Source organism: Nelumbo nucifera, chromosome 2, assembly GCF_055504915.1.
Source record: "Nelumbo nucifera cultivar China Antique chromosome 2, China Antique-T2T, whole genome shotgun sequence".
In the NCBI taxonomy this organism is placed as follows: Eukaryota; Viridiplantae; Streptophyta; class Magnoliopsida; order Proteales; family Nelumbonaceae; genus Nelumbo; species Nelumbo nucifera.
Genome location: NC_142650.1, coordinates 104,822,298 through 104,850,249, shown reverse-complemented (window position 1 = coordinate 104,850,249; position 27,952 = coordinate 104,822,298). Strand labels below are relative to the sequence as shown.

General features: G+C 40.5%; 1 protein-coding gene across 8 annotated transcripts in view; it reads right to left on the bottom strand.

Moving 5' to 3' along the window:
* The window catches only part of LOC104603537 (protein N-terminal asparagine amidohydrolase family protein), a 44,764-nt gene that overhangs the window by 1,419 nt on the left and 15,393 nt on the right, over positions 1 to 27,952 (bottom strand). For 4 of the 8 annotated variants that reach the window (XM_088898439.1, XM_019198791.2, XM_088898442.1 and 1 more), the window contains 2 exons: positions 11,991 to 12,187; positions 11,684 to 11,803 (listed from right to left, as the gene is read on the bottom strand). In XM_088898439.1, the coding sequence (XP_088754565.1) occupies positions 11,684 to 11,803; positions 11,991 to 12,187 (317 nt within the window). Of the gene's footprint in view, positions 1 to 1,205; positions 6,060 to 11,683; positions 11,804 to 11,990; positions 12,188 to 27,952 lie in introns of those variants that run through there. The other 4 variants (XM_019198790.2, XM_088898443.1, XM_088898440.1 and 1 more) reach the window with 3 other exon arrangements.

Here is a 27,952-nt window from a genome sequence, read left to right as displayed (position 1 = left end):
CGTATCGGAGGGGTCCCAGAACGATACGTATCGGCCGATACGTGTCAATACTTTGAACCTTGCCCTAAATGGAAAATGTTCTACAAATCCACACATTGGCAGATAAGTTTCCTAAATCCACCAGTATACAAAGAGAATTTATAAACAAATCAATGTTTACACTTGCAAAACCCAAGATAAAGTGAGACATGCAAAAAATAAGAAATGAAGCAAGTAATTAGTAATTTTTCAATTCTTGTGGATTTTGCATGTTCACAAAGAAGCTATTAATTATTGATAATAAAGGAATATAGGACAAAAAATCATAGCATGGATAGAGTATTCTATTATTCAAAGTGCAAAAAAAAAATCTTTTTTATTTTTATATTAATGAATAGAATTACAGAACCATAGTCACATACCCAACGCCAAATGGTTGGAATAAGATAGTATTACTTGTTAAAGCATAAGTTCCTTCTTTCACAAATGCTAATGAAAATTATAAAGATTGTGTGTGCCTGTGCCTATGCATTTACATTATATCATTGGCAACCAAAAAAAGAAAAGATGAGTTCAGCATGAAAAAGAGCTGTATAGAGCTCAAGTAGAGCCATAGAGGAGCGCCTACAGTGAGAATGAGTCATACGTACAAACTTACAAAGAGCCATCCCAGCATCATTTGAGTTAATAATCAGATTCTATGCACTGGACAAATGAAGAAGCTTCATCCCCACAAAATCACTCTTCAAGCTTGCCCATCGGATTATGGTCCTCTCCACATTCCCCACCACTAGTTCAATAGGAGAAACCTTATTCTCAAAGATCCTATGGATTCTTACAGACAAATACAAGGAAAAGGACACCAAAGACCAAAGAATGCTTCTTTTGCTGAAACATTTCAAAGGCCATCCACAAAACAAACCAGCCACATCCCTTGGTGTTACCCATTGGGTACCAAACAACTTCACAAAGTGAGCCCAAATGTTATAAGAGAATGGGCGGTATATTAGCAAATGCTCTACACTTTCACTTGCACTCCCTCACAGCTGACAGGGATTCTCCAAAGCTATTCCTCTCAACAGCAGGTGATTTATGGTGATGATCTTATCTTTGATAGCAGTCAAAGCAAAAAAAAGACCACCTTAAATGGAACCCCAGCCCTTCAAATCCACTTCTGATGCACCTCAGGAGTCAGGATCCACTGAATCCATCAGAGATCTCTAAAATGTTCACTGTAAAAATACCATCGCTACTACCAAGCTACCACATTCTGTCCTTCCTTTCTGGGTTGAGAACCTGCAGGCTTAGCATTTCTAGTAGTGTAAATGGCTCCTCAGCCTCCCAATCAAAGATATTCCTTCTGAAACGACGCATCCAAGTAATCTAGCCCCTAATAATCTAATAGTAGTCCCGGATAGTTGTGTTTATTCTCAGCAATCTCATATATGCTGGAGTAAGAGGTGCATAAAGGATGCACATCCACCAATCTCATAGCAGTCCTGGATAGATGAGGTCTGCCATATTGAAATATACTGTTTGAAATTATACTGTTTGCGTTCATAGCAGTCCTGTTGAAATTATACTGTTTGCGTTCATCTAAATCCTGTTGAGCCAAGATCCACCAAACACCAAGCCAATATTTTAAAACCTGGCAGTCGGATCATTAACCTTGCAGTTCAGTGGAACCCAGAACTTTGTCAGATCATCTCCCAACCCAATGATACTATCTCCAGGATTAAACCACTGGATCCTAATAGTCCAGTTGGACCAACCAGCTGAATTTTCATGTGCCAGGCTTGAGTTTTCTGTGCTGCGTACATGAGATATAGATTTGTATTTTTAAGTGTTTTTCATGCTGTTGAAATAATTTAGTTGTTGGTGTTAGGGTCTGTTTGGCTAGTTAAAGCGTTTTTTATTTCTATTTTTTTTACTTCTGTTATGTCTGTTATTGTACTCACTTATAGCAGGGGCACAAGGGTCTTTTCTCTTTTTATTTCTGCCGCCCTATATATATTATAATAAAAGCTGGCGCCGCCAGTACTGTTACATTGCCAATCCCTTCTCTTCTCTTCTCTTCTCTTCCTCTTATTTCTGGCGGGCCACACTGTCAAGATGGTATCAGAGCAGGAATACTGACTGAGAGAACAGATCGAACAAACTTCACTGATCAAACAGATCGAACAGACTTCACTCTTCCAACTTGCTGAATCTGGGTGGAACAGAGATCTGAATCTGGACTGAGAAAAACAGATCTACAACTGGTACAGTCCTTCCTTTTTCTCTTCTTTACCCTCCTTGGTCGTGTACCAAGTGAAAAAACCAAATGAATCTGGGCTGCTGAATGCTATCAGATCTTTATACCTCAGTTTTTTTGGGATCGTGCGATCCTGTTCCTGTGTTAAGGCGACTGTAGGTCAAGGATGACCTGTTATCTCAATTATTTGGCTTGATTATAAGTGTTAAGGATCTCTCCTGCTGATTAATGTTCTTAGACATTCTGGAAGGCTAGTAGGTTGGGACTGTTAAACCGTACAGGTCTGAAATCTGCCGAATATTGCCTTTGTTTGTCCTGAAATTGGTATTGTTTGTACTCAGACTGTTTTCAAACCCAAGTGTGTGGGTGTGGACTGAGTGGAGCATTTTTTTGTGGAGTAAGGAGGGGTCCTAAGTCCGGTGTTTGGGACTGATTGTCTGTTTTGACCATGTCGTCTGAGAATTCTGCTACTTCAGAGATTTCAGGGAATCACAATGGATTGAGTAGAAAGCCTTATGTGCTGATTCGGCCAAGCTTCTTGTGAAAGGAAGAGGAGAAAGTTGGGGGTTTCAGCAATAGACAGAGGAAAGGGAAGAAAAGGAGAAGAAGGTCGACTAGGATAGTGATACATAACCCTAGCCGCCAGCCCCTCATTCTATTTATAATTAACTTAATATGGGATATTACAAAGATGCCCCTAGTAGGGCGGCAACTCAACTAAGTAGTTACAATTCTTTTAAAAATAAAAGACTAATGGGCCCAAGGCCCAACCACTTCTTAATTTAAAAGAAAACAAACTAAACATAAATCGGCCCAACATAAATCAGCCCACTCAACACTCCCCCTCAAGTTGGGAATAGATGTCACACATTCCCAACTTGTGTAGATCATGTTCCAGCTTATTCTTCGCAACACCTTTTGTGAGAACATCAGCAAGCTACAGATCAGAAGAAATGTATGGAAGACAAACTTCTCCAGAAGTTACCCTTTCTCTAATAAAATGTCTATCTACTTCAATGTGCTTAGTTCGGTCATGCTGGACTGGATTATGGGCAATATTGATTGTTGTCTGATTATCGCAGTATAGCATCATAGGTTCTTCTGCCTGTACACCGATTTCTTCCAACAGAGAACGAATCCAGAGAAGTTCTAAAACTCCATGTGCCATGGCCCTATATTCCGCTTCTGCACTTGATCTTGCCACAACTGTATGTTTTTTACTCTTCCATGAGATTAGGTTACCCCCAACTAGGGTGCACACTCCTGAGGTTGATCTTCTGTCATCAAGGCATCCTGCCCAATCCGCATCTGTATAGGTCTCTAGCTTCAGTTGTCCATGATCAGTAAACAACATGCCTCTGCTTGGATGTCCCTTCAAATATGCAAGGATCCTGTCAACTGCCTTCTAGTGCTGATCTCGTGGAGCATGCATGTATTGACTCACTACACTTACTGCATAGGAGATGTCCGGTCTTGTCATACACAAGTATAGTAGCCGACCAACAAGTCTTTGGTATCTCCCAAGGTCCTTCACTGGTTCACCTTCTGATGCACTGATTCTATGGTTCTGATAAATGGGGGTGCTAGCTGCCTTTGTTCCAAGCTTCCCTGTCTCTTGGAGAAGGTCCAAGACATACTTCCTTTGAGAGATAACAATTCCATGTTTCGATCTTGCAACTTTGATGCCTAAGAAGTATCTTAGTTCTCCAAGATCCTTAATCTCAAATTCCTTATGCAGGTTCCTCTTCAGACTATCAATCTCACTCAGATCATTCCTAGTGACAACAATGTCATCCACATAAACAATTAGGATTGACACCAAAGATCCCCTGCGCTTCACAAACAAGGTGTGATCAAATTGAGTAGTGTAGCCAAAAACAATCAAGGCCTTTCTGAATCTGTCAAACCATGCTCTGGGAGATTGCTTCAAGCCATATAGTGACTTCTTCAACTTGCATACCTTTCCCTTTTCAGCATTATCATAAAAACCAGCTGGAAGATCCATATACACCTCTTCTTGCAGATCCCCATTTAGGAAAGCATTCTTTACATCCAATTGAAACAAGGGCCAAGAGTATGAGGCAGCAAGAGAAAGGAGTATCCGAACAGAGGTCATCTTTGCAACTGGCGCAAATGTCTCTAGATAATCAATGCCATAGGTCTGTGTGTACCCTTTTGCAACAAGTCTTGCCTTGTACCTCTCTATACTTCCATCTGCCTTATACTTTACTGTGTAAACCCATCTGCATCCAACTGTCTCCTTGCCTTCTGGTAGGTCCACAATCTCCCATGTCTGATTCTTAATCAAAGCCTCCATCTCTTCCTGCATAGCTGTCTTCCACTCAGGTTTGGAGAGAGCCTCACTAACACCCTTGGGTATAGACACTGAATCAAGAGAAGAGAGAAAAGCACGGTAGGAAAGAGAAAGTCCACTGTAGGATAAGTACTGTGAGATACAATGAGCAATGCACTTTCTCTTCCCTTTTCTAAGAGCAATAGGGAGATCAAGGTTATCTGTAACAGTATCAGTAGGATCAATGGGAACTGAAATAGTGGGATCAAGAGGAATACCTGAATTCGTATCAGTCGAATCTGGAGTCTCCAAGGGATTGACAGGAGGTGGTGTGAGTTCTGCTGTAGTGGAATCAACCGCCTTATGGAGTCTCTGCCGTGAGTAATGCTGTGAAATGGAACGCAAAGGAGGCGGCAAGGTGGGTGACATCGGGTGGTGGTCAAGCATAGGAGTAGACACAGGAACTGGAACTGGAACTGGGAGAGGGATAGACTGCTGACTTACTTCCCCAAAACACTCCCCCTGAGAAGGATCCTTTGAGAAGAAGTACGTAGATTAAAAAAAGGTAACATCCATAGTAACATACCGGTTCCCAGAGACTGGATCATAGCAGCGGTACCCTTTCTGATTCTCTGCATATCCAAGGAAAACACATTTATTTGCCTTGGGGTCAAGCTTCGAACGGTAAGGGACAAGAATATGTGCAAAGCAGACACATCCAAACACCCTTAGAGGAATATGAAACATCTCCCCCTGAGGAAAAAGAAGGCTGAATGGGGTCCTGAATCCAATTACACGAGAGGGCACTCTGTTAATCAAATATACTGCCGTGAGAGCTGCATCACCCAAAAAACGAACCGGAACTGTGGCTGTGATCATCATGCTTCTTGCCATCTCAACGATGTGTCTGTTCTTCCTCTCTGCAACACCATTCTGCTGTGGACTATAGGAGCAACTGCTCTGATGGACAACACCATACTCCACCAGATATGAGGCAAGATGTCTCTCAAAATATTTCCTAGCATTGTTAGATCTAAACATCTTTATTCTTGTCCCAAACTGTGTTAGTACCATCTGGTGGAATTGCTTCACCAAGGATGGTACTTCATCGCGTGATTTCATCAGGTAAATCCAGGAATGTCGAGAGAAATCATCCACAAACAGGAGAAAATAGCGATAGCTGCCCATAGAGGGAACATGATAAGGGCCCCACACATCCGAATGAATAACATCAAAGGGAGAAGAACATCTTTTATTACTAGGTTTAAAAGAGTGTCTACAATGCTTTCCAAGTTCACAACCCTCACACTTCAAACTTGACAGACTCATAGACTCAAACAGTTTTGGAAACAAACAACTCAAAGAAGAAAAGGATAAATGACCCAGACGGTTGTGCCAAAGCATAATCTGACCCACAGATTTTGACTCACTATCTCTGCAAACATGATGGCTTTGGTGAAGAGGGAGAGCATCCAGGAGGTAGATTCCATTCACTTCACGACCACTCCCAATCGTCCTCTTTGAATCCAAATCCTGCAAAATACAGCGTCCAGGAGAAAAAATTACTGAGCAGTTCAGATTCTTAGTCAAACTACTAACAGATAACAAATTAGTGCTCAATCTAGGAACATTGATCTTAACAGATCCCTTCCCAGCAATAGGAACATGGGATCCATCAGCTGTGGAGACCCTATCTCTGCCAGAACAGAGCTAATAAGAAGAGAAAATAGTGGAGCAATGGGTCATATGCTCTGAGGCTCCAGAGTCTATAATCCAAGGAGATCTCTCCTTACCTGAAGTAGAAACATAGTTTGCAGTGACATGAACTACCTGTGTGGGCAAAGGAAGTAGAGTGAGTTCCACCTGTGCTACCTGTACCTTGTTGTCCGCTTACGGCTGAACTGGAACTAGTTGTATCCCTCTAATTCAGAAGTAACCCAAACCTCTCAAGCTCGGCCCTTACTGCAGCAGTTGCAACGGACTCCAAAGCAGTTGTAGTAGGGGGGGGCGGAGTATCACCGGTAACTGCCATGTGCGCATTTCCTTTCTTATTCTTCAATCTGGTCGGCACAAGATGTGGGTGAAGCTTCCAACAAGTGTCTCTTGTATGCTTAGGCTTCTTACAGTAGTCACAGACCAAGTCCCTTTTGTCTTCCCTTTTGTTTTCATTGCCATTCTGTTTAGATTTCACAACACTTACCATAGTAGACTGATCAGAACTGAGATTTTTCATCATTACATCCCTCCTGCACTCCTCTCCTGACACAAAGGCATATGCTTGGAAGAGAGTGACACTGTCCCTAGAAAGAAGATGCTGTCGTGCAATGTCATACTCAGGGTTAAGGCCAACAAGGAATTCAAACACCCTATACTTCTCTAAATGTCTTTGATAGGTAGTTGCATCCTTGGTGGTTTCCCAAGCAAAGGTCTCTAGATGGTCGATCTCCTGCCACAGGGTCTTAAGAACTAAAAAATAGGTTGCAACAGATCTATCTCCCTGCCTTGTGGCAATAATTTGATTTCTCAGTTGATAAGCCCTAGCAACATTCTCCCTTTGTGAATAGGTTTCTGCAACCCCATCCCATATCTCCTTAGCAGTGTTTGCCCATAAAAAAATTTTACTTATATGTGGCAACATAGAATTACACAACCATGTCATTACCATATAATTTTCCTGCACCCACCGGGAGTTGCTAGTTTCGGGTTTCACCTCTTCACCAGTAATATACCCCAATTTTCCATGAGCCCTAATTGCCATCTTTGCAGATTAGGACCATTCCAAGTAGTTTGTACCATCCAACCTAACTGTAGTAATGGTTCCAGCACCGAAGGGGTCTCCAGCACCTCCTCCCACCGGTCTCATTTCATTCCCGGGCTTATATTCAACTCTGTGTCCCTCCATGTGTCTCAAAAGAGGTACAGAAAACAACCAAAAAATGCAGCAAGAACAAACAGAATACCTTCTAGAACCAACGACACTCCTTTGGTGTCCTGGACTTTCTTCCCACGAAAGATTCCTTTTCAATGGGATGGGAAAAGAGAGAAAAAGCAACCGCCCTCTCTAGAAGTCTCCAAACCACATGGAACTTGAATCGCCCCTTACAAAAAACCCAAAGGAACCCTAAAAAATTAGGGCGCCACTACCTAGGTCAAAATTGAAGAGTCCAACAAAATCAGGACTCTTCCCCTTTCTCTAGTTTTTCCTGATTCTGATGAGAAACCCTAGACCAGCTACAGGGCATACGGATCCATCAAGAAAATCCAAAAACTGGGCTTACCTGAGAGCTTCGATCAGCCTCTTAAATCTCCATGTAGTCGGCCGATCTAGGGCTGCAAGAGTGAATCTCTTCAAGAACCTTCAACCTGCTCTGATACCAAGTAGATAGCCTTATGTGCTGATTCGGCCAAGCTTCTTGTGAAAGGAAGAGGAGAAAGTTGGGGGTTTCAGCAATAGACAGAGGAAAGGGAAGAAAAGGAGAAGAAGGTCGACTAGGATAGTGATACATAACCCTAGCCGCCAGCCCCTCATTCTATTTATAATTAACTTAAATATGGGATATTACAAAGATGCCCCTAGTAGGGCGGCAACTCAACTAAGTACTTACAATTATTTTAAAAATAAAAGACTAATGGGCCCAAGGCCCAACAACTTCTTAATTTAAAAGAAAACAAACTAAACATAAATCGGCCCAACATAAATCAGCCCACTCAACAGAGTGAGTGGGGGAATGGATATGAGTTTCCCCATGGCTGTTGTTCCCTTTGATGGTCTGAACTACCTTGAGTGGTCTAGGGGAATAAAACTCTATATCACAGTTAGGGGGAAAATAGGATACATCAATGGGAGAGTGAAAGAACTGAAGTACAGAAGTGTTGAATATGATAGGTGGAACCAAGAGAATAGTATGGTGATGTCTTGGCTCTTGGTTTCCATGCTGCCACGGGTAAGGAAGACTTTTATGTGGGCTGAAACTGCTTGTGAGATATGGGAACAAGCGAATTCCACCTATTTAGAGCAGAGACACTATGCCAAGATATATCAACTGCAAGCTGAATCTTCTACTTGCAAGCAGGGGGAGAGGAGTCTCTCGATGTACTATTCTAATTTGACATCGATATGGAAAGAACTTGATCACTATTAGAATGTGAATTGGAAGTGTGATGAAGATGCAAAGGCATACAAGTCACTTGTATCTCAGCAACGGGTCTTTGCCTTTCTCCTAGGGCTAAATCCTTCATATGAGTCCATCAGGGTGCAGATCTTGGGTAGTAAAGACTTGCCATCAGTTCAGGAGGTGTATGCCTTAGTGCAGTCAGAAGAGAGTAGAAGAAGTGTGATGAATTGTGTAGAAGGGGAGTCAGTTGCCCTAACTGTCCGGGGAAATTCAGATACAAATGTCGGAGGTCTTTTTAAAAAAGGTGACTCCGAAAAAAACAGATGATAAGAGTAAACTTTGGTGCACTCATTGCCAGAAGACACGACACACGAGAGATACATGATGGGATTTCCATGGAAAACCTAAATGGGCACAGGACTTGGGTAAGAAGTCAACACCTAATCAGGGCAAGAAACCAAGCCAGCAGAATCAAAAGAAGTATAACTCAACCAATATGGCATTGACAGAGACTAGTCCTTTGGTAACTCAAGAGAGGCATCCCAGTTTTGACCCTAAGGAAGAAATTATCAACTCCTTTCGTGAACATTTGGAATTGTATGGTAGGACTCTTCGCCAGATAGATTCTGGTCCTACTCCCTCTACCTCTTTTGCGTCTACATCAGGTAATGCTGCCACTGCCTTCCATGTGTCATTTCATACCACTGATTCTCCTTGGGTTATTGACTCCGGAGCCTCAAACCACATGACCGGTAAGTCAAATTTATTTCAGACATATAACCTTCTCTCTGGGAGAGATAAGGTGAGACTAGCTGATGGTTCTTTTTCTACCATAGCTGGCCGAGGTACCATACCTCTCCCACTTGGCCTTACCCTTCCTAATGTACTGCATGTTCCGAAATTACCTATTAATTTGTTGTCCATTAGTAGTATAACTTACTCCTTGAACTGTTTAGTCACTTTTTTTTCCGTCTTCATGTGTATTTCAGGATTTGGCCTCGGGGAAGACAATTGGTAGAGGAAGCATGGTGGATGGTCTCTACGTGTTGGAGAATAAAGCTGGCCTTGTGGCTACAGAGTCCATGAGTTTGTCAAGTGAGAGTCAAGCCTATTTATGGCATAGTCGTTTAGGCCATCTTTCTTTTGAGTCATTAAAAGTTATGTTTCCAAAGTTGTTTGAGTCCTTGTCAGTGAGTCAGTTACAGTGTCAGACATGTCAATTGAGTAAACATTGTAGAAGTTCTTTACCTTTGCGAAATAAAAGATCTGAATTTCCATTTCATATTATTTATTTTGATGTTTGGGGCCCTGTTACTCTACCCACTGAGGCTGGATATAAGTACTTCATTACCTTGATTGATGATTATTCTATATACACCTGGGTTTACCCTATGCAATCTCGAGATGAAGTGCCAAAAATTGTGAAAGACTTTCAACGCATAGTGTTCACTCAGTTCCAAACGGAAATCCATATCTTCCAGTCGGACAATGCGAAGGAATACTTCCATAGTGATCTCACGGAGTTTTTTGCTTTGAGTGGGTCACTTCAGCGAAGCTCTTATGCCAGGACACCCCAACAAAATGGTGTAGCTGAACGAAAGAACCATCATCTTCTCGAAGTAGCTCGTGGCTTATTAATTCATATGAATGTGCCAAAACGTTTTTGGATGAATGCAGTCTTGTGTGCTACATACATCATCAATTGCATGCCCTCTCGGTTACTAGAGTATAAGGCCCCACATCAGCTTTTGTTTCCTACAACTCCGTTCTCTTCTCTTCCTCTTATATCTGGCCGGCCACACTGTCAAGACATGCCTAATATAAGCATGATTGTTGTAATGTTTTCTAACCTCATTTTTTCTTCCTATACAGTCATTAGTGGTTACTTAGCGGTCAAATTTTACCTATGTTGAGGACGTTTCCAGGTTCAAAATATTGCCTTTACATTTCTTCCCACCCAACCTACATACGGATATATTTTCATCATCCAAGCCGTGTCCCAATTACTAGGGATCAGCAACATGAATCCTATTCCGCCATCCTATTCAGTGCCATCGTAGTTTTCAAGGCAGCAAGGTGAGGCTAGGCGACAGGGGGCGCCTTGTCGCCTAGTCGCCTAGGTGTCGTCTAGGCAGTGGATTTTTTTAAGTGAAAAATACATATCCTAGGTAGTTCCCTAGGTTCCATAACCATCTTTCCTTAATAACTATCCATAATTTTCATAAGAAAATTATAAACTTCATGTTTATGTCTAGAAAATCAACATATTTATGAGAAGAAAAAGAAGAAAGAAAAGAAAATTCAAAAAAAAAAAAAACGGGGACTAAACCCCTATTTTTGTTATAGGAAAAGAAGAAAAGATGTGGAGGAAGAAATGTGTTGATTAGACGAAACTTTAAGTTTTTACCTTACTTATTGGTTCAAATTCTAAAGTCTTTGAGGGTTCAATACAGCAGTTAGCAATGTTTGTGTTGATTAAACCCTAACAAATAAGAAAATAATAAAAAAATAGTTTATAAACACAAAAATGAATATTTTTGTTTAATAATGTCTATTTTATAATTATAATCTCAAAAAAGTAACAATATAAAAGTATTTTATAAGACAGTATACAAAACTGCTAGGCGACTGGGCGAGGCGAGCCTCCAAGGGCGCCTTGTCGCCTAGGCATCGCCTTGACAACTATGAGTGCCATATCCATTGTTAAATATGGGCCCTTAAATCATTCCCCCCTACTTCAAGCCATGTCCTTTTTGGTCTGCCTGTATCTCTTCTAGGCCCTTCAATTTGTAATATATCACTTCTTTCTGGTGCTATAGATGGTCTTTAGTCTTCCCTGCATGCCAATCAACTTAGTCTACTTTCCCTCATTTTATCACTATTGGAACTACTCCTAAGTTCCTTCACTTAAGTTCATTTCTGATCCTGTCCTGAGAGATGCTTTCTACTTGCTGCTATCACACAGCTCAAACCTTCCAGGTTCCTAAAGGACCTAACCACAAAATATTGGAAGATGGAACATGTTTCTTTGAAGGTTCATACCTTCTTTCATTATCAACAAAATCTGGGCCCTCAGCATAAGGTGAGGTGGAACATTTGAGGAGAATTTCGGGATCAGAGAGTTTCTGTAGTATAAAGGCATGTCTTCTCCAGTAAGGTACCCTATACAAGTGAAAGTAAGAGAACAAAGGATCAAAAATGAGAACATGAAGAATTCACCAAACATAAAAGAAGGATGAAGAAACATAATGCAAGATTGAGTAATGACGATGGAGTATATTGTTAAACCTCAGAAGTTTCTTTGGATGATTTACATTGTAGAATTAAAGGTCTAAAACAACAATTTTACCAAGAGCAAGGAGCAATTTGAAATCGGTCAATATGAGTATCATAAGTCTCTAGTAATTTCCCATTCCAACTAGGATCGCCACAGGACACAGTCACTCGTATTCTCCGGACAATTTCATCTGGACATCTTGAGCTTCTATCAAAAGTAGCTGGCTTAACTGATCCAGTGGAAGTTTCTACCTGAGAAGTGAAAAGGAACTAAGATACACATTAACATTCTCATTAATGTTTCTTCAAAACAGGATAATGTTATGATTTAAAACTAGCACTTATATTTATAAGGATAGATCTGCAGAATGTAAACCCCGAAAAACATAAATGCTCAAATGATTGCATTAAGATGCATGTTCTTTCAACAATTGTTTCGTTCTAACAGATCAGAAAAAAATAGTTGTCCTCATTTTAAATTATACATGTTAAACCTTCTCAGTTTGTGTGCCAAACAATAATTACCAATAGGAAGATGATATCTTTGCAAAAAACAGGGATGTTACTAGAGTGGAGGTAGGAAAAGCCATTTGATTGTTGTCTTATCTGCATCTTGGAAGCAGAAGATCTCAATCTGCATATCTAAGTGAAGAGCTGAGGCTCTAACTTTTGAAATGGCACATACCTATTGAGTAATCATTTCCAGATTTCTCCCTATTCCAACTTGATTAAGGAAAAATTCCATTCCATTGTTTTCACAGCTTGGGTAAATTTCTTGTAATGAAGAATAACTTATGGAGACTAACTAATTAAAGTTTACTCGTTGTTCATTTAGAGCTTCAATTCACATAGATAAAAATTACATTTTCAAGCACAACTTTTCAAGGACAATAACTTCTGCATTCCTGCCACAATAATTTTATCTATCAATCATTTCTGCCTTATGTTCCTTTTTTCTTTCTTTATTCCCTGTTCTTTTTCTTTTTCCTCTTCTTAAAAATACTGTTCTGCCCTTACACTCTGGTTAGTGCCTGTTGACAGGTGTATTATATGTATTGTACACAGGTTTAGTGCCTGCAGGGGTATTTTTGTAATTTTTTGTAGTCCTCTTGTGTTGTACGGCCAGTATAGTATAAATACAAATGCTTCACTCGCATGAAGCAGTTCTTTTGAGGCCTTAAGTCTGCAGCCTCTTCTCTCTTCTTCTTCTTCTTCCTTCCTTTCTTCTTCTTCTGCTCAACATGGTATCAGAGCAGGACCGACTAGGCCTGGAAAACAACCAACTGAGGTCTCTCTTCACTGCTGTGTAGAAGCTATAGTCCTGATGCTCGAAGACAAGGAAGAGGAAGCATTCCCTAATGCTGCGATTAGTCTTCACTGCCGAGTAGGGTTCTGCTACAAGAAAGTTGACTGTTCAACTTCCTAGCGCAGAACAGGGTTCTGCTTCATGTTTTCTGGGGTTGCTCAACTAAGAAGACTGTAGAAAACCATCCCAGATGTTCGAAGAAGGGTTCTGGCCTGCAGAGAAGATTGGGTCCATGAGTGTACTGCCTATTCACAATTCGGGTGACCTGGGTACTGAACTGAAGTTTCTCTGTTTATGGTTCTCTTCTTGCACTCTTCCGATGGACTGTTAATGTCCAGAAATCTGAGTAGGAACTGTTCGGCTATTTTGTTTTTCCCTCCTCTGATTGTGTGTTGCTCTATTCAGCTCTCTAAGGGACTGTTGTTGAACCCTAAACCCTAAGTGACTGTTCGGCTGCCCTGGAAAGTGGATATCAGCCGATTAGGTGTGTTGAACCACCACTTGTATTGCTGTATTGCTGTTCCTACTGATTAGGTGTGGATATCAGCACTCGTATTGCTGTTCCCACCGTGAAGCTGCATGAAAGTTGTAAGATTGTAGGTCATCTAGACCTGGTTACACTGCAAGTGCAGTGTTCGTATATTGTTCTGTGGACTCCTACAAAGCGTAGGTCATACAAACTAGTACTGCAGCTGCAGTGTTTGTGTTTGGTTCTCTGTGAAACCGGAAATCAGCAAGTGCCTTGTTGTGGACTGTAGCAGCTTTGTAAGGCAGTGTACCTTTGTTTTTGAGTTCTTCTAAACCTAGAACCATGAATAAGGGAAGATTGTGGTGCACTAATTGTCAGAAGCTCCGGCACACCAAAGATACTTGTTGGAATCTCCATGGGAAACCAAAGTGGGCTCAGGATTTACCTAAGAAGCAAGGTTCAGATGTAATTAAAAGACCCGGGCAACAAGGTACCAAGAAACACCACATGATCAATATGGTTACTCGGGAGAATCAGCCCTCTACTTCTATTGTGACTCAAACACCACATGGCCAACATAGCTACTCTGGATCTGACCCAAGGGAAGATATTGTAAACTCCCTCCGTGACCATTTGGAGCTTTATGGTAGAGCAATTCGCCAGGTGGATGCTCCTTCCACCACCTCTTTTGCATCCACATCAGGTAATCTTGCCACAGCTTTCCATGCTGCTTCTCACAACCTTGACTCTCCATGGATCATCGATTCTGGAGCGTCAAAACACATGACCGGTATGTCCTCTTACTTTCAAACCTATCACCCTCTTTCCAAAAGAGATAAAGTGAGACTAGCTGATGGATCATACACTTCCATAGCTGGTCAAGGAACTGTCTCTCTTCCCCTCGGCCTTACTCTTTCTGATGTTCTTCATGTTCCAAAATTCCCTATGAATTTGTTCTCAGTCAGTAGTGTTACAAATTCCTTAAACTGTTCTGTGACTTTTTTCCCTACCTATTGTGTGATTCAGGATCTTGCCTCGGGGAGGACGATTGGTAGGGGACGTATGGTTGATGGACACTACATGTTGGAGAATACGGCTGGTCTTCATGTTACAGAGTCTATGAGTCAGTTCAAAAAAAGTAAAATGTATTTGTGGCACTGTCGTCTGGGTCATTTGTCTTTTGAGACCTTGAAATTTGTTTTCCCAAAACTGTGTAAGTCAATGTCCGTTTCTAATCTTTCTTGTCAAACGTGTCAGTTAAGCAAGCATCGTAGAACTCAATTTCCTCAAAGAAATAGTAAATCTGAGTTTCCTTTTCACATTGTGCATTCTGATGTGTGGGGCCCTGGCACTTTACCTTTTGAGAGTGGCTACAAGTACTTCATTACCTTCATTGACGATTATTCTAGATACACTTGGGTATATCCAATGCGAACCCATGAGGAAGTACCAAAAATTATCCAAGATTTTCAGCGGATGGTCTTCACCCAATTTCAGACCGAGATTCAAATATTTCAGTCAGATAATGCAAAAGGGTTTTTTCATAGTGACCTCACGAACTTCTTTGCTTCACATGGCTCTCTTCATCGAAGCTCTTGTGCCCGTACGCCACAACAAAATGGTGTGGCTGAACGGAAGAACCGACATCTACTTGAAGTGGCACGGGGTTTACTACTCCACATGAATGTTCCCAAACGTTTTTGGCTTTAGGTTGTCCTTTGTTCTACATACCTCATTAACCGAATGCCCTCTCGTTGGTTAGAGTACAAAGCCCCACATCAGCTTCTCTTTCCTAAGGCCCCTCTTCTTTCTATCCCTCCTCGTGTTTTTGGTTGTCGGTGCTTTGTCCAAAACCTATCTCCCACCCGGGGGAAATTGGACTCTCGTGCTATCCCGTGCATATTTCTTGGCTACTCATTCTCTCAGAAAGGGTATCGTTGCTTTAATCCTGTTTCTCGGAGATTCTATGTCTCCATGGATGTTACCTTCTTTGAAGATGAGCCCTTCTTTCCTGTTTCTCCTTAGGGGGAGTGTAGGCATGAAGAGAAACCGGTTCAGCTTCCTCCTCTTCCTAATTCTTCTCCTTCTCCCCCTTCTCTTCCTGATCCTCCACCTTTCCGTGTTTTTTCTCGTCATCATAAAGGCCAACCAAGTTCAAGAGCTGTGGGGAATCCAGAAGCTATCCCTCAAGTGCCATCAAACTCCTCGGGGGAAGATCATACTCTCTTGGGTAACTTGACTCCCAATGATGGTCCTGACCTCCCTGTTGCTAATGATCTTGACCTTCCTATTGCCCACAGGAAAGGTGTTAGGTTGTGCACTACTAAACACCCTATTTCCAACTTTGTTTCCTATGAGAACATCTCACCTTCATTTCGTGCCTTCCTTACCTCCATTGACAGTATTCCTATTCCCAAGAATGTGGCAGAAGCTCTCTCAGTACCAGAATGGACAAATGCCATGAAGGAAGAAATCGATGCTCTTCATAAGAATGGCACGTGGGATCTTGTTGATCTCCTTAAGGGGAAGGATCCAGTTGGATGTAAATGGGTGTTCACTGTTAAGCATGGGGCTGATGGAACTGTGGAGAGGTATAAAGCTTGTTTAGTGGCAAAGGGTTTTACTCAAGTATATGGAGTTGATTATGTAGAAACCTTTGCCCCTGTTGCCAAAATGAACTCTATTAGAGTATTTTTCTCTCTTGATGCCAGTCTGAATTGGGATCTAAGTTCGACATCAAGAATGCCTTCTTGAATGGGGACCTTGAAGAGGAAGTTTATATGGTTCAACCCCCGGGTTTTTTGGCTCAAGGAAGTGAATAGAAAGTGTACAAGTTAAAGAAGTCTTTATATGGGCTAAAGCAATCACCAAGAGCTTGGTTTAGCAGATTTCATACTGCAGTTCAGCAGAGAGGATACAAGCAATGTCAGTCAAATCACACACTGTTTGTAAAAAGGGTAGAAGGTAAAATGGCTGCCCTAATAGTATATGTAGATGACATAATTGTTACTGGTGACTGGAAGGATGAGATTCAAAGTTTGAAGGGCTTCCTTGCTACTCAATTCGAAGTGAAAGATCTAGGACCCACTAAATACTTCCTTGGAATTGAGGTTGCCCGATCAAAAAAGGGTATCTTCATCTCCCAAAGGAAATATGTCCTAGACTTGCTTAAGGACACTGGAAAGATTGGGGTTAAACCAGCTGACTCTCCCATTGACCCCAACCATAAGTTAAGTGACAGCCAAGGTGAACCTCTTAAGGATGTGAAGCAATTTCAGAGGCTTGTAGGGAAATTGTTGTACCTCTCTATGACTCGTCCAGACATAGCATATGCTGTTGGTGTCCTTAGCCAGTTCATGCATGCACCTAGGTCCACTCATCTTGAAGCAGCGGAAAGAATACTGCGGTATCTTAAGAAGTTCCCGGGTGTTGGCTTATTATTCCAGAAACATGGACATTTGAGAGTTGAAATTTACACAGATGCGGACTGGGCTGGATCTCAAAGTGACAGAAGATCTACTAGTGGTTACTTGGAGGGAACCTTGTTACTTGGAGGAGTAAGAAGCAAACCGTGGTAGCTAGATCTAGTGCTGAATCCGAGTACTGTGCAATGGCACACGAAGTAGCCGAAGGTATGTGGATAAAGAATCTATTGGGAGAGTTGGGTTTTCCAGTAGACAAACCCATGACTCTACTCTGACAACAAGGCAGCTATAAGTATCGCTACCAACCCGGTACTACATGATAGAACAAAGCACATTGAAGTTGACAAGCACTTTATCAGAGAGAAAATCATCACAGGCAAAGTATGCACTCCATACATCAGCTCTGAAGACCAATTAGCAGACATCTTTACAAAGGGGCTAAACCATTCCAGACACCAAGGTCTCTGTGACAAGTTGGGCATGATTGATATCTATGCTCCAACTTGAGGGGGAGTGTTGACAAGTGTATTATATGTATTGTACGAAGGTTTAGTGCCTGCAGGGGTATTTTTGTAATTTTTTGTAGTCCTCTTGTGTTGTACGGCCAATATAGTATAAATACAAATGCTTCACTCACATGAAGCAGTTCTTTTGGGGCCTTAAGTCTGCAGCCTCTTCTCTCTTCTTCTTCTTCTTCTTCCTTCCTTTCTTCTTCTTCTTCTGCTCAACAGTGCCCATAATCCATTCATCTAATTTCTCAAATACTACTTCAGAAGGCTTCACATGTGACTATCAGATGTAGACTTTTTTATTAGTAACAACCAAAAATGTATTGAAAATCATGAATAATATGTACAAGTACAGCAATAAAGATGCTATGTAGACTAGCAAAGCTATCTACACCTGAGATGTCTCCTCCAAGAACATTTGACCCCTACTTACTCCCTTCCTAGCTAAGGCATCAGCCGTGCTGTTTGCATTCCTATGCACACATTGGAATGTAACCATCATGTTAGCAATCAGGGACATGAAAATAAGAATACTGTGGAAAAGAGGACTGCTAATTCTTTTGCAGATACACTTGCAAAACAAGGGGTGGGAAGGGAAAGTATATTTTGGGCTTTGCTGTAATTGATATCTGTCCTGGGGAGAGTTAAGAGTGTTTATCTCTCCCCTTGTACTTTATTGTATCTGATTTATAATTTTTTAATGAATTTATCAGTTATTGATAAAAAAAATCATGTTCCCTTAACCCCTATCTGTATATCCATGTTCCTTGAGTGTTTTTCAGCCATCCCACTACTACTTTGAAATCTTCCTCCACTATTATATTTCTATATTTGGGAGTCTTGTCCAACCTCAGTCGTGTAGGACTGCCAACAACCCTACACTTATTGAGTCTCCAAATCCAATTGGACCTGAATAGTGTAGAGGAGATGGATAATTCTGTCTTTATTGCTTACAACAAGTACAAGTGTTTTTTCCTCTTACAATGTGAAACCACATGACCAAATTCCTTGAATTCATAGCATTTTGTATGTGAGAAAAATCTTTCTTGCCCTTAGGTTTGGTTGCAAAGACAGCATCAACATTGAGATCTCTCTTCCCATCAAGTGTAATCTGAGTTGCCAACCTAGTTTCTTCTCTCAAAAGCTAAAGGATGTTAGACCTCACCACTTCATAGTCAGGTCTCAGATGCACTAGGAAGTACATAATATTCTATCAAAGTGTTTCTTCATAAATGTCACACAACGGGCTGAAGGATCCTCTCCCAAATGTACCAAATCATACTCAGTCCATAGGTTAATAAACTCAGCACAATACTCTTGAATCTTCTTAGTGTGGAAATATATCAATTTCAATCTGATATTTCCTTGAGATATTAGGTAGTTGATAAACTTTCTCATGGTATTGATACATATCATATGTAATCGTATTCCCATGCATGGGAATGGCAATGTCAACCTCAACTGAACCTAAAATCCAAAAGACAATCTTAGCATTGGTCAATTCTCCATTGTTGGAAAGCTTTAAATAGTCCTCTCTAAAGTTTAAAAACATTAAATTTTAAGAGCACTTATAGAAGGAAAGAAGGAAAGAAAAAATATATGCTCTGACTCTCTGAGAAACCAAATTAACCCAACACTGTAAACAGAATCATCAACAAGATATAAACATCTGGCATACATGCATTATCGTAGTGCCAACAAGAAAGTCTTCACAGGAGAATCTTTTATTAGTCGTCATATTTTCTTTACGGGAAATTGTCTAAAACTCACCTTGAGTTTTCAACATTTCTCTTAAACTTACCACAACATTTCAAAATGCCTACACCATATCACTAACTCGACGTTAACGTGTGTTAATATATTACCATTTTAACCTTTATAGAAAAATTTAAAATATATACAAAATAAATTAACAGTTAATTTATTATTTAGACATGAAAAAAGGAAAAAGTTCAAAAAAATATTTTCAAATATAAAATACATAAAAACATAGAAATTACAAAAAATATAAAAAAAATATAGAAATTGCCAACAAAATAAAAAATTATTTTCAAATTATAGAAACTATAGAAATTGAAGAACAAAATCAGAAAATAAAAATTGTAGAAAAAAAAACAAAAATTATAGAAGTTATAAAAAACATTGGAAATTATAACAAAACACTAAAAATGCAAAAAAAACAAGAAAATTGAAAACTGAAAAGACCATTTTTCCTCTAACTCACCATTCAAGGGTAATTTGGTCATGAAAACTGTTATTTATGCTGACATGGACACCTCTGTTAAGAAGCATTAATGGTGCACTAACGGAAGGTGAGTTTTGGAAAATAAAAACTTAGGGTGAGTTTTAGACATTTTGAAAACTTGTGGTGAGTTTAAGAGAAATGTTGAAAACTCATGGTGAGTTTTTGACAATTTCCCTTTCTTTACCCACCAAAAGAGGGAAAAAATAGTAACTTACACTTCTATTTACAAATAGTAATATTGAAGATACTTTTTTTGTACTTAAGATAAATATCATGTTTCCAAGTCTTAATCAAATATGCTTATGAATTCTATACTAAAATCATCTACGGAACTAGGTTCCTTGGGCTCACGGCCTAGCCCACTTCACCAAAGGGCCTCAAAGGGTTCCTTGGGCTCATGGGCTATTATTGTTGATTTATTCCCAGGTATGGACATATAGCAACACCCCTCACACGCCTCTAAAAGAAGCAAGCCTTCCACTGGGATGAACCGGCCGAAGAGGCCTTCCAACTACTTAAGAAGGTCGTCACTAGCTGATAACTCTGTATTTTGATGCCTTAAGGGCATCATTTCAAGGGTATTTTAGACCTTAGACTAGCTAATTTGTACCCTTTTTCCGGTTAAATTCAATATTGTGACCTCTGACAGTCCTTGTGCAAATTCTGGGTAAGAATTTGGAAATTTACCGAGTTTTCTGCAGATTTTGGGAAGCTAGTGAGAATTCTAGCTGAGAGAAGGGGTATTTCTGTGAAAAACTAAGCAAGGAGGGCGCCTCCTATCTGCTAAACCCAAAAAGGCGCCCCTCCTACTATATTAGCATACTCCCCTCTCTTTAGCAAACCCTAGGGTGCCTCCCCGCCCATTCTTTTCACCTCTAACAAACCCTAACTGCTAAATCTTCACCTTTCACTACAACCTCTCTCTAATCTCAACCATCCAAGCCTTAACAGCCCTTCATACCCTTAGATCTCTCCCTAGACAGCATCCTAGCCTTACTCCTCACTCCTTAAACTTCAACCAATCACCTTAGGGCGCCACATCACACCAACCAATCACATTTCTCCAGCTCTAGGTGCCCAAATCTGCTCCCTCCATTCCGGGCGCCCAAATCTCAGCCCTACATAATATTGGGCGCCCTCTCCTTCTCTTTTTAGCCTTAGGATCTCCTTAGAACAATCCTAACCCTCCATTCTCAAACCCTAGGGCGCCCATATTTTTGCATAAACCCAAGAGCTGCCCATCTCTTCCACTCTAATCCCAATTATGTCCACCCTTCTCCATAAAAAGAACCCAAGGGGCCCTTGAGAAGGGGTTGGTCAATTCACCCAATTCACAAGGCTAAGGTTTCTTGAGGAGTTCAAGGGTTGTAGAAAGGAAGGATGCCCAGATCTTGTCAGGAGGGGTTCCTACAAGCAGTCCAGCCAATCTGCAACTACCGCCACTGGATTTAATCAACCATCCCTTTCGTTTTCTTTATTTTCTTTTATGTTATTTTTATTCTGGCAATCTTTTAGATTTAATTTCGGTCCCAGGTAAGACGGAAGGTTGTTCTTGAGAAGTTCAAGGGTAGAGGAAGAGAACGCCCAAGCAAGAGGAGGGGTTCCTGCTTGCAGTTCGCCTAGCCACTATTGCCACCTCTGGATCCGGATCCCAACCAGCTTCCCATAGTTTTAGATTTACATTTTACGCGTGTTTTTATCTTTCGTTCTTTAATTTCCAGTTTTTATTTTATTTCTGCAATTTATTTTAATCAAATTTAATTTTTGTCTTCCTTTCTGCAGATCTGAAATTCGGCCAGGTAAGACGGAAGGCCCAGCTCGAGGAATTCGAGGGTCAAAGGATAGATCCAGAGACTGCTACCTCTAACCGAGTTGTAGACTTTTTTATTTAGTTTTTTTTTATTTCTGTTATTTTATTTATTTTTCTACAATTTTTACTTTCAGCATTGTTAGAATTTTATTTTAATGGATTCCAGTTCAATTAATTAAATTTTGTGTTTTTGCAATATCAAATCTTGTTATTTTGTCCGGATTGAAGTACGTAACAATTTTTCCCTCGCTTCCCTGTAGATACGACCCCTTTCTCACCACTAACTGCGTTTTGTAGTTATTTTGAGAATCGGAAAAATTTATAAATATTGAAATTGGTGTTCCGAAGTGGTTAACGACACGCTTTCAGACACCAAGTTTTTGGCACTGTTGTCGGGGAAGCAACGGAGAAAAAATTTTTATTTGCTTTGTTCGGATTTGTTTCATTATTTTTTTTTATTATTTTTGTTTGATTACTTGATCTGTAATCTCATTTTAATTCTTGTTTCTCTTTGATTTTGCAAGACGTAATAGCAAAAGGTGGGGTACCGAAGCGTTGCCGGACTACTGAAGAAAAGAGAAAAGAAGAGAAATTGGGATTGTGATTCAGGTGTAGTTGCCCCAATTTAATCCTTTTTTTTTGTTTTTATTTTTGAATTCTTTTTGGTAAAGTAGTGTTTTCGAATTCTTAGTTAATTATTTTTATTTCTTGATAGATCCAATTTTTTTTAGGATTATTTTTTTCTTTTGTTTCGTCATTAGATCTAATTAGTTATTTAATTGAGTAATTAATTGTTAATTAGGAAATTATTCAAAATTTCGAATTTGAGTTTAAATTTCAAATTTTGAATTTGAATCTGAATTTGAATTTGAATTTAAATTTCAAAATTTAAATTTCAAATTTCGAATTAAAGAAAAATTAAAAAAATTAATACTTTAAAACTTTTTTTTGCATTCGCATTCCAACATTTAATGTGTTAGGGTTTTTCATTTTTTTTTAATTGCTCTCTTTGGTGAATTAATTTGTTTTATTATTTTATTGTTGAATTGCATATTAGAGATACTGTTCATGCATTGTAATTCGTTGCATTTATTTTGTTTATTGTGTTTTTCCATTAATCCATTTAAGGGCAATCTAATTTAAATAAAATAAGGTGGGGATTCATCACCCTTCCTTGGTCCAAAAACCACCACCTTTCACGTGCGGTTCACCCTAAACCTTAATTTAAAATTTGGATAGCAAGATCCTTTAGGGGGGCCCACACATTTGGTTCAAAAGTGTGCTGAATTTAGGGAAGCTTACGATTACTTTCCATAACCGGCGGTTGGTGTCTAAGGAAAGAAGTTAACCGGCTAAGCCAGCGGGTTTTGTGGTTACTTAATTAGGTCCTTGCGAGAACAAGGGGAGCCTCCCACATCCCCACCTTTTACCTGGTTAACCAAAGGAAGTGGCGTAATTCCAAGTGAACCTAAAAGGATTCACATTGGTTGAACCACTAGTTTAGGAAACCTTAGTTCAGCCCGTAGGTCGTGTCTTGAATTGCTTGCATTAGAAAAAAAAGGTTAAAACAAAATAAAATAAAATGAATTCAATGGTCGGAGTTTGGGGAATGAAAAACTACTTTCAACCTAAGCCACGAATAGATTGGAACCATGTGTCTGAACAACTGGATAAGATTAATGGGATGGCCCAAAGACTTGACCAAGTCCTTGCATTTCGTCAACAATTTAGCCCATTCCCAACCTTGTCATTCTGCCCAACATGTTCCATTTGTGCAAGCCCGACCCATCATGTTAGCTAGTGCCCTGCGGTGGGTCCAACCAGTCATTCCAGAACAAGTACATGCAGTTAACGGATTTTTCCAACCCAATGCTAACCCATCCTTTAGTCCATATAACCCTGGGTGGAAAAACCAGCCCAATTTCGCTTATTGGGCCCAAGCCCAAGAAACCACACTGCTAGATGAGCACTCTCAATGGCCAGAAGCCCAGACTCACTATGAGTATAATGATTACCCTGGAACTCAACCAGCTCAGCCATGTCAAACCTCCCCTCAGCCTTATCAAACCGATTCTCTTGATGATATGTTTCTGTAGCTCCAACAACTAATCTTAACTCAACAACAGTCAATCCTAAGATTAGAGAGTCAAGTAATTCAGCTCATGGAAGCTAACCCGCAGTGGGAGAACGATTCAATGCTTAGTCAATCGGTTGTCGACCCTAGAAACGAATCCCTAGGTCTTCCCAAATACCAAGATCTTACAACCTCTAATATCCCATACTTAGAAAATGCTGAAGAAATCTCAGCTCTTCAAAGGGAAGGAAAGTTTGAAGACTTGTGTGAGTCCCGGAGTCCATTTGCATACCCAGAATAGAATAGGAATTGTTGTATGATAGATGTAAAGAGAAACCCCGAAGAAACCAATCTAGTCACAATAGATGACCCGACGGAAGAAGCTAATGCCTTAATAAAGTATCCTCACCCATTTCAATCTTGGCCTATTGTTGAGCCTCTACCAGAACTAAAGAGTGAACTACCTGTGCCTTTTCTTGAATCTCCCCCACAACTGGAACTAAAGCCCTTACCGAACTCCCTTAAGTATGTGTTTTTAGGACCCGACCAAACACTGTCGGTGATCATAGCCGCGGACTTAACCCCTAGACAAGAAGAGAAACTGATCGAGGTATTAAAGAAGTATAGGGGTGCCATTGGTTGGTCAGTAGCTGATCTGAAGGGAATTAGTCCGTCCATTTGTATGCACCATTTTACACAGAGGAGGGTGCCAAACCAAGTAGGGAGATGCAAAGAAGGTTGAACCCAAATATGAGAGGTGGTCAAGCAAGAAGTAGTTAAGTGGTTAGATGCGGGTATTATCTACCCGATTTCAGATAGCAGTTGGGTAAGTCCTACGCTGGTGCTTAAGAAAGCTGGACTCACCGTGGTCACTAATGATCAAGGTGAAGTAATCCCTACCCGACTTACCACGGGATGGCGAGTGTGCATCGACTTTAGGAAACTCAATGCAGTCACGAAAAAAGACCACTTCGTTTTGCCCTTCATTGACCAAATTCTGGAAAAACTTGCCGGGCAAAAATATTTCTTCTTAGATGGGTATTCTGGGTATAACCAAATAGCCATTTACCTCGAAGACCAAGAGAAAACTACTTTTACCTACCCTTATGGAACATTCGCCTTCTGACGAATGCCGATTAGATTATGTAATGCACCAGCAACCTTTCAAAGGTGTATGATGGCAATTTTTTCAGAAATGGTGAGTGATTTCCTGGAAATATTTATGGATGATTTCTTTGTCTTTGGGGATTCCTTCGAAACATGTCTCGAACACTTACGAAAAGTTCTTCAACGATGTATCGAGACAAACTTGATCCTCAATTGGGAGAAGAGCCATTTTTGGTCAAAGAATGCATTGTTTTAGGTCACATAGTTTTCGAACGAGCTATTGAGGTGGATAAAGCAAAACTTGACCTAACCTCTAAACTTCCACCTCCCGCTTCTGTCAAGCACATCCATTCTTTTCTTAGACATGCCGGCTTCTACCGACGATTTATTAAGGACTTCTCAGATCTCCGGGCCATTGTGCAACCTTCTAGCAAAAGATGTCCCATTCAGTTTTGATGAAACATGTCTTAGGGCTTTCGAGTACCTGAAAGAGGCATTGACCAAGGCTCCAATTCTGCAACCTCCTGACTGGTCTTTGCCCTTTGAAATCATGTGTGATGCCTCCGACTATGCCATCGGAGCTATTCTAGGACAAAGGGTGAATAAACGTCTTGTGGTAATCTATTATGCAAGCCGTACCCTCTCAAAAGCCCAATTGAATTTTCCCACCACAGAGAAAGAACTATTAGTTGTTGTATTTGCTTTGGAAAAATTCCGCCCTTACCTTTTAGGCAGTAAGGTTGTTGTATACTCTAATCACTTGGCCCTAAGACATTTGCTGTCAAAGAAAGAGGCCAAACCCAGGCTCATCAGATGGATCCTTCTATTGCAAGAATTTGACCTTGAGATTCGGGACAAAAAGGGGTATGAAAATGTGGTAGTTGACCATCTGTCCCGAATTCAAATTGAGAAGAGCGAGCCCATCCATGGCTATTCCTTCCCAGATGAGCACCTCTTAGTTGTTTCTCATAATGCTTCCCCGTGGTATGCTCATATTGTCAATTACTTAGCAGTAGGAAAATTCCCGAGGGGTGGTCTAAGAATGAGAATGACAGATTCTTTTCTCAACTCAAATACTACTTCTGGGAAGATCTCGAGCTATTTCGCATCTGTTCGGATCAAGTGATCCGGCGTTGTGTCCCCGAGTCTGAACACCAAAGCATCCTCAACTTTTGTCACACTCTCGCTTGTGGGGGGCACTTTTCGGGAAACTGCGACCAAGGTTCTGTAGAGTGGTTTTTACTGGCCGAGTTTATTTAAGGATGCCCATGTCTTTAGCCAAAATTGCCTAAGATGCCAATCTGTCGGGAATATGTCCTATAAAGACATGATGCCACTTAACCCTATTCTAGTTGTAGAAATCTTTGATGGTTGGGGTATTGATTTCATGGGATCATTCCCGCCATCATCTGGTCACGAATACATCTTGGTGGCCGTTGATTATGTATCAAAATGGATTGAGGCTGTGGCAACTCGAACCAATGATCACAAAGTCGTCATGAAATTTGTTCAAAAGAATATTTTCTCTAGGTTTGGGTGTCCGTAGGCAATCATCAGTGATGGGGGATCGCACTTTATTAATGCGCAATTCAGTGCTTTGCTCCGTAAATACGGAACCACCCAAAAGATAGCAACCCCCTACCATCCCCCAAACAAATGGTCAAGTGGAAGTGTCCAATAGGGAAATTAAAAGTATTCTGCAAAAGTCCATTAAGCCCGACCGAAAAGATTGGTCCAATAGACTGGGCAACGCACTTTGGGTTTATCAGACTGCCTACAAAACTCCCATTGGAATGTCTCCTTATAGGCTGGTTTTTGGTAAAGCATGCCGCCTTCCCGTTGAATTAGAACATCGGGCTTATTGAGCCATCAGAAAGTTCAATCTAGATTTAGGCCAAGCTAGATCCCACCGAGCCCTGCAATTAAGTGAACTAGAGGATTTGCGCAATGAGGCCTACGAAAGGTCGCGCATTTATAAAGCCAAAACAAAAGCCTTCCATGATAAAAACATTTCAAGAAAAACTTTTGAACCAAATCAAAAGGTCTGGCTTTTTAGTTCTAGGTTGCGTTTGTTCCCTGGTAAATTAAGGTCTAGGTGGGACGGGCCGTTTATTGTGGAAAAAGTATTTCCGTATGGTGCAGTTAAAAGTGTTGATCCAAAGAATGAAAGCACGTTCAAAGTCAATGGTCAAAGACTTAAACCATATGTGGAAGGAGTCTCTGAGAGCGGAAAGATTGAGAAGATAGGCTTAAGTGATCCAGAGAGAATGGTGTCTGGCTGAAGACATTAAACTTAGCGCTGGTTGGGAGGCAACCCAACGTAGTTTTCAGTTGTTTTTGCTTTTAGGATTAGAGTTTTGTTTCTTTTCTTGATTCGAGACCAGTTGATAGACCTTGAACCCTTGGGAAAACCCTCTTGATTGTTCCCTTTGGCCCAAGTCCCTTTGCAACATTCTAGTCATGCCATTAGGGACAATGGCACTTAAGTTAGGGGGTGAGGAAAGAGAGAGAAAAATTGGAAAAAAATAATAATAATAATAAGAGCTAAGACTTTAGAAATGCAGAACTAAAAATTTTACTAAGAAATTTAAGTTTTTCTATTAAAAGAGATTCCCAAACAGAAAAAATTGAAGAAACTGATAGAAGAATATTGAATTTTGTAGAAATTGGTAGCAAGTGATAGGAGTCAAAATTGGTCTTATTTGAATATTGTCGAAACCGTTTAGAAATTGGAAAATACTCCCAAGTTTTCCCTTGGTAGGATAAGAAGAGAAAGATTGAGAAATTAGACAAAAATTCTTCAAGTCATTAGAGACAATGGACTACCCTGAACAGTGTTTCCTAAAAAAAAAGAATAAAAGGTCAATGGACACCCTGGACTTAGTAACTGGGTCTCTTCACCTAAGTCAAGTGTCGAGATTCGCGACAGAAAAGGGAATGCCAAAGACAATCACCTAACACTTAGTAACCGGGTCTCTTCACCTAAGGCAAGTGTCGAGATTTGCGTCAATCAATGGAAGGTAGCAATAAAAATAAGTATGCATCTGAAAGTTCAAGGGTAGAAATCCATTGTCAGAAATGGTAAGAAGA